General features: G+C 36.4%; 1 protein-coding gene across 1 annotated transcript; it reads left to right on the top strand.

Annotated features, from left to right (window-relative positions):
• Nucleotides 1–6,676: 6,676 nt before the first annotated feature.
• LOC117340234 lies at nt 6,677–13,727 on the top strand (the record flags this gene model as incomplete). Its single annotated transcript, XM_033901987.1, is given in 3 exon segments — nt 6,677–6,797; nt 11,160–11,401; nt 13,375–13,727. Coding segments are annotated over 2 exon segments (592 nt in total), but the record flags the coding sequence as incomplete, so codon positions are not given.
• Between the last annotated feature and the right edge of the window lie 636 nt (nt 13,728–14,363).

Genomic DNA, 14,363 nt, shown 5'->3' with positions numbered 1-14,363 from the left:
TGTCAACCTTTAAAACTACGTGTTTACTGCCAAACAGTCACCACAGATATGTGATGTATACAGGACAACGACTATGACCTTTGACCTCCTTGCATATCATTTCCATGATATCAAAATATGAAATACATATACATTTGTATTAAAAAAATATTAGGAAATAAATAACAAAATAATATCAGATTATAATATGGTTACTGGGTTCAGATCAATCAGAGTTTTTTTTATTGCTGCATTTCATATGAAGGTTTGGTCAATTATCTCGGTTTGGTTTGGTATTGTTTACCGACTTATCATCAGCTAAGGTCATTAATTAATGACAGCCTCCACTGTCTACGGTTTTGTTTAATACTGTTTAACGTTCCGTCAACATATGAGTCATTTAAAGATGACATCCCCTGTGTGCGAGATACGAGGTTGATTGATAAGTTGTGAGCCTCGCATTGAAACATTTGAATTTTGCCGGACATATTGTATTATTTTCAACATAATACCCTTCAGTATCTATGCACTAATGCCACTTGTATAGAACTCATTTTCTTGGTTGTTCAGATAGGCATCCGCTGCATGTTAGGGGTTAGGGTTAGGGTGCCTGAAATAGTTGTTTTCAGTTTTGGAAACAGATGAAAGTCTGATGGAGCGAGATCAGGTGAATAAGGCGGATGCTCAATCAATTTAAAGCCACAATCTTGAATGACAGCCATGGCAATGACAGACTCTTTCACCCTAACCCTAACCGATTTTGTCCATTTTGCAAAAGCCGCTTGTTTTGTTTATTTTAGAGTGCTTCCTCGTCGATATAAACAAATCAAATGAGACCAGTCCTTGGGTACACGGCCATACATTGTATATAATCAGAGAATAGTAGGCCTTAAAAAGAATATCCATGAGTACCTCCTTCAATACGATACTTATCAATTAGCCTTCGTATATGCGTGTGGTGAAGGTGTTTGTGTTTTGAAAAAAAAGAAGTTAGCCTATTCAATCAACGTTAAGTTACAATATGTGTCCTCATACAGGAGAGCTACATATAATTGTAACATTCCTCGCTCTTCACGTTTTCACTCTCATCAAATTCATCCGAACACACGTATGATCAATATTCTCTCAGTTTTACCATAAATTCGTTTGATAGACCTGGAACACGTCACTAGTTCCAAAAACCGCAAAACAAGTTTATTATAATGATCAGAAAAAAGTAGTCGATGGGTGTTATGTATGGCGTGACAAACGTTGTAATATTCAATAATTGTAAATATATATGCAAAAATGTTTATGTGCAATAATTGTAAATATATGTGCAATAATATACATATATGTGCAATACAAAATATCTCTGTGCTATAAAATGTATTTATGTGCAATATTTATATTTGTATTAAAAAATACAAATATATATGCAATAAAAATATTCATGCAATACAAAATATTCATGTGCATAAAAATATATATTTGTTCGAAAAAAGATTGTTCGAAATTGATATACATATGTATATTTTTGCAATAAAATTTATGTGCGATAATTTGCATTGTGGGATAGCATCTGTGACCTCATCTGAGGTTGATGTAACGGGATTTTTGATTAGATGAGGAAATCGTCCTGGCAGTTTCACATGCTGCAGCCAGAGAAGTTGAAACGTAAGTCAAAGGTGGAAGGGAGTTGTATCCGAGTCAGAAATGACATGGTCGTATGAAGTGTCTGAAGCGAAGATCAGTAGTTTGATTATCAGGGTCAGTCAACTTCTACATGGTCGATATATTGTATAAAAAGCATCGGTGTGATAAAGAAAAATAGCTTTCATGCATGTCATGTCACTCGCCATGTGCATATCACTGCAAAAGGCCACGTCACTATCGTGTCGTTTTGTAAACACTGTTATATGTCTACCCTACGACTGATATAACCTGTTGTGGTAGGGTAGACATATTAAGTGTTTACAAAACGATACGATAGTGAGGTGGCCCTGTGATCACTGCCAAGAAGGTGTTGCGTGTGTTCAGTATGTAAACACAGTTTATTATATACTTGATATTCGAGACATTTTTATTCTTATTTACAATGACATTTTAACCGTCTACGCACGTTAAAATATGCTTGGTTTGGTTTCGTTTGTTTTAGTTTAACGTCCTATTAACAGCCAGGGTCATTTAAGGACGTGCCAGGTTTTGGAGGTGGAGGAAAGCCGGAGTACCCGGAGAAAAACCACCGGCCTACGGTCAGTACTTGGTTAAAATACGCGACTTCCGAGTTAGCCTCCCCTTTCGAGCTCTACAAAAGGAGGTAGAAATGTGTTGCCGCCTTGACGTTTGGTAGGGCCAGAAAAAATATCTTGTATGTTAGGCCTACAGTGCAGTGAGAAGCCTGGCATATCATTTTATCGTGGTAGTTTATGTACTTTTTTAAAACAAAAAGAGACACTCAGTTTGTTTATTATATGTGTGATTGCTAACTTAAAGAAACTAAGAATAAAAAAATAAAAACCGATGAAAATTGACCAATTAATGAAAATAGCAAAGCCGTTCAAAGCCAAGAACCCCATTTGCACCTCCAAAAAAGAGTTCCCACTGTATCGTGGTATCTTAATTAGTATGTGTTAGTTTTAGGCTTGTAATAACATGATTTTGCTGAATAAAAATTCTCACGGGTTGTCTTGAGATGTTGGTCAAAAAGGGTCTGACACAGTGCAACTTGCCTTCGGTGTTTCTAGCGACGGGCGGGTGGATTTGCGTATGCAGGTCACAGTTAAAAGCGTCCGCAGGCGTCCGAAGATAAAATCATTAAAACTGAGTATGCGTCCGCAGATAATATGTTCGTATTATGTGGTTCATAAGACTATAATCTACATGGATTCAAAATTTCAGTTTGATATTTGAAAAATTGAGTTACGAAGTATTCAATATTCACGATTGAGGCGATGTTTAATTCACATGTGTGTATCATGAATCAAAGTTAATGGAGCGTCTTCAGACAATAGCTGGGTCACTTTTCAACATTTTACATTGAAACTTCACACAAAGATGTATCATAAACATACAAACATATTATCCGCGGACTCTACAAACCACTTTGACTTACGTTTCATCGCCGCAACATCCCAGCATGACTGTATGTGATTTGGTTTGTTTGTTTGTGTTTAACGTCCTATTAACAGCCAGGGTCATTTAAGGACGTGCCAGGTTTTGGAAGTGGAGGAAAGCCGGAGTACCCGAAGTAAAAAACACCGGCCTACGGTCAGTACCAGGCAACTGCCCCACGTAGGTTTCGAACTCGCAACCCAGAGGTGGAGGGCTAGTGATAAAGTGTCGGTACACCTTAACCACTCGGCCACCGCGGCCCCTGACTGTATGTGAAAGCGCCAGGATGATTTCCTCATCCAATCAAACACGCCGTTACAGCAACCTCAGATGAGGTCACATATATGCTACCCCACAATGCAAATTATCGCAAATATATAAATTTTATTGCACAAATATATTTTTTCGAACAAATGTATATTTTATTGATCATAAGTATTTTTCATTACATATATTTTTTATTGCACATATATTTAAAATTATTGCACATAAATATTTTTTATTGCACATATACATTCTATTGCACTCATATTTACAATTATTGCACATAAATATTTTTATTGTATATATATATATTATTGCACATATATTTACAAATTATTGAATATTGCAACGTTTGAAACGCCATAGTTATGTGGATATCCTTTTGAAAAGTTGTGTAGTTGGCGATGTCCATGTGTTAGGACTTCAGGCTTCAGCTGGACGTTCGGAGGGTCCTCACAGAAAAAAAAATATATATAAAGCTCCGTGGTGCATTCTAGGGGAACACATTTATTACGTCGTCGTGGTTTTCATGATCATTAACAAAGCTAGACTGAATATTGCCTGCAAGAAAAAGAAATATACCAGGTAGTAACTTTACTAGTTGAACTAAAATGAGTTAATTTTATTAATAATGTACATGTAACAATTTATTCAATATCACCAAACAGTATATTTATCAAGTGATTCTAACCAATAATAAGATAATAGACTAGTACAACAATGTAATCATTTGCAAGTTGCAGCATTGTAAAATACAAATTATTGTCACATACTGAATTATCTGACAAGGTATTAGAAATAGCCTGAGTGTGAACATTTTTATTGATTTTCAAAATATCAAAGAGAACGGATGCTGGACCAAAGATCTGTGAAAACTGTATAAATGTCAACCAAACGCCAATCACACTACCTTGACTTGACTCTCCATTTCTTTTTATATAAATGATTTGATGTAATTCTGTTGGGGAATAGCCATAACTAATTACAGTAGGCCAATTAGTAGACAATATTGTGTGTTGTATGTGCGGGTACAAGAAACGTATTACTTTATTCTATACGATATGCTGCCTTCTATGAAAGTTTTTTTTTATGTATTATTCACCTGTTAGTTATAGCTAAGCTACATACTCTGTATTCAAGTTATATATATATATACAGTCTGTGTATGTAAGTGTGTGTCTTTGTTTCTTTCTGTATCATGTAATTACTTTTATGTGGAAAATCTGAATAGAAATGTCAAAAGTAAAAACAATATTACTGTTGCAAATTAATTGAATACCAAGCAGTTATCAATTGATTTGATTAGAGATAACCTTAGCCTTAGAGACGGACTTGTTCCCCATCCTAGCTGGTCACAAAAAGGACTACATGACCTGCTGCCAATAGGGGTCAATCTAGGGATCTTTTAGTACCGTTTATGGGTAGTTTCCCCTCAGGATTTTGTTCCATTTTTCCTCTCAGACTTCTGTTAAATTCACTGAAATATTGTATTTTCCCTCATTTTTATGGCAATAATATTCCCAAATACTCCAGATTTGCCTTCCTAATTAACCATTTGCTGTTTTTACTTGGAAAATGTGTTTTTAAAGCAAAAAACTGAAACTTTGTGATGTTTAAATTTCCCCTTTTCAGAACTGATTTTCCCCTATGGTCCAAAAAAGGTAGTTTACCCTAAATTCTAGATTAATGCTAGCAATCATTTGTTAATGATAGCCTAAACAAATTCAATACATACAAGAATTGTACTAGGATTAATACTCAGTAGGAACAGTTACATATGTAATACTACTTTCGTACGTTTTCAGCCAATAACAATTGATCAACAGATAAATGAAATATTTCATCACTATATTTAAGACAGAACATTAAAGCATGAAAAACAGTATAAAGTAAGCGAAGGATAATATACTGGTACACGTAATGTCACATGTCTATCTAGTTAAACAGTATTTCATTTCTTGATTTATTTGCTTTGTAAATATATATAGCCAGGTTTTGAATAATGGTACAGTTCCCTGGTGACATGAGATCTACAAATAAACATATTAGGTCTAACATTATATTTCCTATACAAAAAAGGACCTTATTTCTGAGTAAAAGGGACATTCCATAATAAATTGATGTTCGTTTTCAATTTGGGTACAAAAATTACAATAACGCATTTCCGGAGGTATTGGAATCGGGCGATGCCATCTTCCCGCTTCTGTATTTGATATATGAGAAGATACCCGAAACCTTCTTTATTTTTTTCACTTTTATCTGGCCTTTTTTTTCTTTCCTTTTTTTGGTGATATTAACGATATTAAGATTTCTCTTGTAACCAAATTCATTTGAGAAAAGTAACTTCTGGCTCGTGGTGAGTCTACAAGCTCTCCAAGCCAGTCACGTATAAATATGTCTCGTACCCTTGATTGGAAAAATGATAAAAAAATACATCATTATCTCCAACTCTTTGTTCAAGCCAAACATAATCAAAACCATGAGTACATAAAATGTTCTTCACTAGTTTAGCCCAATTTATGGTACGATACGTCTCCGCTTGCGTGTAAAGCTCGTTATACTTAACTTAGACTTAACCAGTACGTTCTTTTATGCACGATTTTTAACCAGTAATTAATAATCTTGGTGTATCTGATAAATTTAAAATTGTTTATACATGTAGAGGACTAAGTTGGAGATTATTCGTCTGTTCTCAATGAATTTGAATTATCGGTGCATATTACAATGTATATGCCCCCCCCCCCCCCCCCCCCCCCCCCCCCCCCCATAAATCCGTCACTAGCATATATACATCGTAGTATACTGATGAAACAGCACATTGGAACAATTACACAATCTAATAAAGAAAGTTTTTCAAATGTACATGCTCAGTGCCAAAGAATTGTTTTTAGATTCTTTGGAGTGGACTGGGTCTGAGGCCACAGGGACTCGAGAATATGTTAGACATTTGTGATTGAACCCTTTCGCTAGTGTATATATAGCACATTTCAGACGTTTATGGAACTAGATTAAAATTCGGTAGAAATAGTACCCCTTTGTTTTCATGTTATAATAAATGAACACCGAGGGTTTTTATTCCTACCTAATTAGAAATAATGATTTATAGTAATATTATTATTATTTTACACTGCAACTCTTAGCTTAACCAGATTGAAATTCAACAATCTATTAAAGATATTTTAAAGATGTTTTCTAAATTTCTGTCAATGAAAGGGCATACATCATGAATTTTGTGAGCACGATCGAAGTATATATTGATTGCAGCAGTAAATTACGATTATGAAAATCCGAAAAAAAAAAAAAAAAATTACGGCGTCCGGGCATATTATTATACACGTTCGTGGCAAGGGAGACAACTCCCAAATCAGTCGAGAAAAACGAAAGTAAAAGTACTTTTCGCCAAGGACTTGGAAGGAACCGGATAAGTTTAGTATTCAAGACAAATATAGACTTTACCAGAGGTAAGTTCTCAGAAGATCAGTACGTCTGCTCTAGATAATGTATTTTCTATACTGTGTCTACCATAGATTCAGGCAGAACCTGTAAGACGGAAATCAATACGACAGGGCTACTTCACGGTCGTATCGTTTTATAAATACTTGCTTTGTCTATTAATACTAGGCCTATGACTCTTAATCTGTTGGTGCCCCCATGGATCCCTGTTTTACTATGACCACTTTTGTTCATGCCCACTTGATTCGTCCTCGTATGATCCTGACTGTTGGCGCCCGTACATGTATATGAAACCCCTGTGGCTGTACTTGTTTATCCGTTACCTCACATTTGACCACTGTCCTCACATGGCAATGACTGTTTATATCCTCTCATTTGACCCCTGTCCTCACATGACACTGGCTGTTTATATCTCTAATTTGACCCCTGTCCTCACATGACACTGGCTATTTATATCCTCTCATTTGACCCCTGTCCTCAAATGACACTGGCTGTTTATACCTCTCTTAAAACCTCTGACCTCACATGACACTGGCTGTTTATATCTCTAATTTGACCCCTGTCCTCACATGACAATGGCTGTTTATATAGATTTGACTCCTGTCCTCACATGGCAATGACTGTTTATATTTCTTATTTGGCCCCTGTCCTCACTTGACAATGGCTGTTTATATCCTCTCATTTGACCCCTGTCCTCACATGACAATGACTGTTTAAATATTTCTTATTTGACCCCTGTCCTCACATGACAATGGCTGTTTATATCTCTAATTTGACCCCTGTCCTCACATGACAATGGCTGTTTATATCTCTAATTTAACCCTTGTCCTCACATGACACTGGCTGTTTATATCCTCTCATTTGACCCCTGTCCTCACATGACACTGGCTGTTTATATCTCTAATCTGACCCCTGTCCTCGCATGACAATGGCTGTTTATATCCTCTCATTTGACCCCTGTCCTCACTTGACAATGGCTGTTTATATCTCTAATTTGACCCCTGTCCTCACATGACAATGGCTGTTTATATAGATCTAATTTGACCCCTGTCCTCATATGACAATGGCTGTTTATATCTCTAATTTGAACCCTTGTCCTCACATGACACTGGCTGTTTATATCCTCTCATTTGACCCCTGTCCTCACATGACAATGGCTGTTTATATCCTCTCATTTGACCCCTGTCCTCACATGACACTAGCTGTTTATATCTCTAATTTGACCCTTGTCCTCACATGACACTGGCTGTTTATATCTCTAATTTGACCCCTGTCCTCACATGACACTGGCTGTTTATATCCTCTCATTTGACCCCTGTCCTCACATGACACTGGCTGTTTATATCTCTCATTTGACCCCTGTCCTCACATGACAATGGCTGTTTATATCCTCTCATTTGACCCCTGTCCTCACATGACACTGGCTGTTTATATCCTCTCATTTGACCCCTGTCCTCACATGACAATGGCTGTTTATATCTCTAATTTGACCTCTGTCCTCACATGACACTAGCCGTTTATATCTCTAATTTGATCCCTGTCCTCACATGACACTGGCTGTTGATATCCTCTCATTTGACCCCTGTCGTCACATGACACTGGCTGTTGATATCTCTAATTTGACCCCTGTCCTCAAATGTCACTAACTGTTTATATCCTCTCATTTGACCCGTGTCCTCACATGACAATGACTGTTTATATCTCTAATTTGACCCCTGTCCTCACATGACACTGGCTGTTTATATCCTCTCATTTGACCCCTGTCCTCAAATGACACTGGCTGTTTATACCTCTCTTAAAACCTCTGACCTCACATGACACTGGCTGTTTATATCTCTAATTTGACCCCTGTCCTCACATGACAATGGCTGTTTATATAGATTTGACTCCTGTCCTCACATGGCAATGACTGTTTATATTTCTTATTTGGCCCCTGTCCTCACTTGACAATGGCTGTTTATATCCTCTCATTTGACCCCTGTCCTCACATGACAATGACTGTTTATATATTTCTTATTTGACCCCTGTCCTCACATGACAATTGCTGTTTATATCTCTAATTTGACCCCTGTCCTCACATGACAATGGCTGTTTATATCTCTAATTTAAGCCTTGTCCTCACATGACACTGGCTGTTTATATCCTCTCATTTGACCCCTGTCCTCACATGACACTAGCTGTTTATATCTCTAATCTGACCCCTGTCCTCGCATGACAATGGCTGTTTATATCCTCTCATTTGACCCCTGTCCTCACTTGACAATGGCTGTTTATATCCTCTCATTTGACCCCTGTCCTCACATGACACTGGCTGTTTATATCTCTAATTTGACCCCTGTCCTCACATGACAATGGCTGTTTATATAGATCTAATTTGACCCCTGTCCTCACATGACAATGGCTGTTTATATCTCTAATTTGACCCCTGTCCTCACATGACACTGGCTGTTTATATCTCTAATTTGATCCCTGTCCTCACATGACACTGGCTGTTTATATCTCTCATTTGACCCCTGTCCTCACATGACAATGGCTGTTTATATCTCTCATTTGACCCCTGTCCTCACATGACACTGGCTGTTTATATCCTCTCATTTGATCCCTTGTCCTCACATGACAATGGCTGTTTATATCTCTAATTTGATCCCTGTCCTCACATGACACTGGCTGTTTATATCCTCTCATTTGACCCCTGTCCTCACATGACACTGGCTGTTGATATCCTCTCATTTGACCCCTGTCCTCACATGACACTGACTGTTGATATCCTCTCATGTGACCTCTGTCCTCACATGACAATGGCTGTTTATATCTCTAATTTGACCCCTGTCCTCACATGACAATGGCTGCTTATATCTCTAATTTGACCCCTGTCCTCACATGAGAATGGCTGTTTATATCTCTAATTTGACCCCTGTCCTCACATGACACTGGCTATTTATATCCTCTCATTTGACCCCTGTCCTCACATCACACTGGCTGTTTATATCTCTAATTTGACCCCTGTCCTCACATGACACTGGCTATTTATATCCTCTCATTTGACCCCTGTCCTCACATCACACTGGCTGTTTATATCTCTAATTTGACCCCTGTCCTCACATCACACTGGCTGTTTATATCTCTAATTTGATCTCTGTCCTCACATGACACTGGCTGTTTATATCCTCTTATTTTACCCGTCCTCACATGACAATGGCTGTTTATATCCTCTCATTTGACCCCTGGCCTCATATGACAATGACTGTTTATATTTCTCATTTGACCCCTGTCCTCACATGACAATGGCTGTTTATATCTCTCGTTTGACCCCTGTCCTCAAATGTCACTAGCTGTTTATATCCTCTCATTTGACCCGTGTCCTCACATGACAATGACTGTTTATATCTCTAATTTGACTCCTGTCCTCACATGACACTAGCTATTTATATCCTCTCATTTGACCCTTGTCCTCACATGTCACTAGCTGTTTATATCTCTCATTTAATCCCTATCCTCACATGACACTGTCTGTTTATATCCTCTCATTTGACCCCTGTCCTCACATGACAATGGCTGTTTATATCTCTAATTTGACCCCTGTCCTCACATGACAATGGCTGTTTATATCTCTAATTTGACCCCTGTCCTCACATGACAATGGCTGTTTATATCTCTAATTTGACCCCTGTCCTCACATGACAATGGCTGTTTATATCTCTCATTTGACCCCTGTCCTCAAATGTCACTAGCTGTTTATATCTCTCATTTAATCCCTATCCTCACATGACACTGGCTGTTTATATCCTCTCATTTGACCCCTGTCCTCACATGACAATGGCTGTTTATATCTCTAATTTGACCCCTGTCCTCACATGACAATGGCTGTTTATATCTCTAATTTGACCCCTGTCCTCACATGACAATGGCTGTTTATATCTATAATTTGACCTCTGTCCTCACATGACACTGGCTATTTATATCCTCTTATTTGACCCCTGTCCTTACATAACACTAGCTTTTTATACCCCTCCCTTGACCCCTCCTCATGCATACTGGATGTTTGAGTCTTCTGCTTCGACCCCTGACAAAATGTATATATATATCTTAATTTTGTTTAATGTCATTTTTCTTACTCTTACAAAAATACATTGTCAGTGCCATTTAAAAAAGAGGTGTTATTTGTAGTATTTCTATAAAAGATTAATCATGGTATATAAGAAAACATGTTGTATTTGAATTTACATTCAAGCTAATATGTCCTATCTGATGACCAAATGAATGTAGAACTTGACCATGGTTATTGAGAATATAATGTAATAATGGTTATGATGTAATTTTATACACGTAAAATGTTTCTTTTGATGATGCTATATTGTATTATTCCACAGAAGATGAAAGATTCGAATCTACAGAAGCGTACAACACTGATAGCCGAGCTGTTAGAAAAAGTTGGAAAGGACTACAAATGTCCACCTGTCAATATCGTTTTGGTTGGACCACCTGGTTGTGGAAAATCGTCCTTCATCAATTCCTTCGCAGCCTCCATTGCAAATAAATGTTGGCAGGAATTTGCTTACAGCGGAAGGCTCGGAACAGGGGGTACTAGTCAGACTACCGTCCGAGTTCAAAGGTCAGTTTGGACAATGACACTTTGCCATTTTTAAGATACTGAAGTATCTAATAGATGAAAACTATCAATTGGGCAAATGACATTCTTGTATTGGGAACTACATGTTAACAAGTTTGTTTACAACTTCTAAATTATTGATTCCATATACACACCAGCACCTGGGCAAAGCTACTGGAAAATCAAGTCCTTTTCGGCATAGCCATATAATAATCTTTTGCCTCCGGATACTGGTCAGGATGAAGTATGTGATTGGTTAATGTAACGGTAAATGCAAAATGCAGATATGCAGTTAAAAACGAAACAAGGTTAAGATTGAATGCAAGCTGAATAAGAGGATGTATCTTTTTAAATGACACATTGATACAATTATATTCCTTATTCAAATGCAGTCTTCTTGTCATCAAAAATTATTCAAACTGATATAATTTTGATATCCGTGCTGAAACGTTAGTTAGTTGATTTATTTCACCAGCGGTTTTTCCATTATAACCACCAGCATTAAAACTATGCCGTTTATCTTTTTTTTTTTAATATGTCTTGCTTTTAAATGATTAGCCTTGGCATAAATTAAATAAGTGAATAAATGAATATGATTTGTATTCTCTTGACATTATTTTGACAAGTTACCCAGAAAATGCACATGTTAGTTTAACAGGCTATAATCCAGGCTCGATAATCCAGTGGTAGAGTTGAGTACAGTCTGATGCACTGCAACATGTCACGGCAAACGTGAACACATACAACTAGATATTTGATTGGTGTCGAGAAAACAGCCAATCACTACAAGCTAAACTATTTCTTTTAAAGGCGTCGACATTCGTTTAAACCAATATCCACATGCTTAAGCATTTGTTTTGAAGACTTCGACATTCGTTTGGTGCAATTAAATTCGTCTGTTTTTTCAATCCAAAACAAGCAGTTTATTTGTCATAAACATTATCGTTTGAGTTGATAACATAAGCAATACTCACAACTATGGCAAGCCAAGTTGTCATTTATTCACTGAGCAACGTTGATCCAGGATTTTACCAAATTATATAAGATATCTTATATAATCATATAACATATCTTACATTATCATATAAGATATCTTATATAATAAATGAGATATCTTATATACTATTCATGATAATATATATTTTATATAATATATCTCATAAACGATGATATATATTTTATAAATGAGATATCTTATATACTTTTCAACATAATATATATTTTATATAATATATAATATATCTCATTAAAGATGATATATATCGTATATATCTTATATAGAAAATTAGATGAGATATCTTATATATTATCAAAGATATCATATATATTATATAGGATATCTTATAAAGAGCGAGATTTGAATTTGAGATAATGAACTCTACCCCACACGATGAAGGGACCGATTTGAAGCTTAAACTAAATATAATGGTTTGAAACAGATTTTTAATTGCCATATATTCATGTTTGCTCAAACACATCTGCTCCGTGCCTAGCCGATCATGGTCGCGACAGAGGGTTAATTGTGTATGTTCCGCGTGCCTTCCAACAAAACGGAAGTTACCTTACAGAGGGAGCAGTCGTTCTCGAACTTTTATTTTTTGCCGGTCTCACGAGAGTCTCGTTCTTTATAAGATATCTTATAAGCTTTTCTTTATAAGATATCTGATATATTACATAAGATATCTCATAAAGAAAAGTGTATAAGATATCTTATAAAAGATATATGATATCGTATATCTTTTATGAAATATCTTACATATAAGATATCTCATAAACTTTAAATATTATATCTCATAAACATATAGGATATCTTATATAATATATGAGCTTAATATATTAGATATTTTATATAATTGGTAAAATACTGGATCAACTTTGCTCCGCGAATAAATGACAACTTGGCTTGTCATACTCAACAGTCCATTGAGACTGCATACAGCACATTGGAAATGAATATGTTTTTTTTTTTTTTTAAGTATTGTGGCAGCCGACTATGGAACAGCACCTAATGTAAAGGGCTACTCCCTGCCAACACTGATAGATCTTACTGGATTTGAAAATATGGACGAAGAACTTACAGCCGAAATTCTTCGGCTGATATTTTACGGCAAATTGAAGAATGCCACAAACATACATTCGGTTTTCTCGTTTGGAAACCGATACGGTGTCAATGCTCTAAGATGTCGGTACGCCATGTTTTATCCGGAGATCCATTTCAAGGTTGATCGTGTGGTGTTCCTAGCCTCGGCAACTGGGGAGGTGGTTCCGGAAAGGCTCATTGGCTGTGTAATGAAGGCCGCTCGACCCCAAAACGATATCTACAAAAGAGGTGAGATAGATTTATTTTAGGTTTAAACCATGTTCGTTACGATACCGTTCATTCCAGTATGGCTTGAACCTTCAGGTACGTCATTACAGCACAACAATGACATAAAGAGTTATACAGTTATTGGGATGTTGAAACCTGCAAGAAGCAATTGATCAATTTCCGGAATGAGTCCAAAAACAAGAACAAGTGGAACGCAATTGCGTTACAGATATACTTGCTTGCCAATTTCTGTGTTAAAGTCATGTGATACTTCCCGGGGTCTTATAAAATTTTCATCCGCTATAAAACTCTTATGTAAAGTCACATATATATTGTCTGATTTATGTAAGTGTCTTGACATTTGTTTCTGATTCCTTTTGTATCATATGTTGTATATATATATTGGAAATTGACAAATAAAACACAGATTTTAAAACTAGATTCTTACCTGGATGAATATTTTAGGGGGAGGACAATTTTAAAGGACACCGTAATCCATGGTTATGATTTGTACTCCCACAATGCCATTCGAGATCCTTTGAAATTTTGACCTGTAGGCAAAACCTGCATTATATAACGTTTTGGACAAAATGTTATAAGCATTTTTAATTGCCATAATTGATTAATATTCATGTTTACTCTTCATTAGCACATTGT

Source organism: Pecten maximus, chromosome 13 (genome assembly GCF_902652985.1).
Source record: "Pecten maximus chromosome 13, xPecMax1.1, whole genome shotgun sequence".
Lineage (NCBI taxonomy): Eukaryota > Metazoa > Mollusca > Bivalvia > Pectinida > Pectinidae > Pecten > Pecten maximus.
The sequence above is the reverse complement of the archived record's forward strand: the minus strand, read 5'-3'. Positions and strand labels throughout refer to the sequence as shown.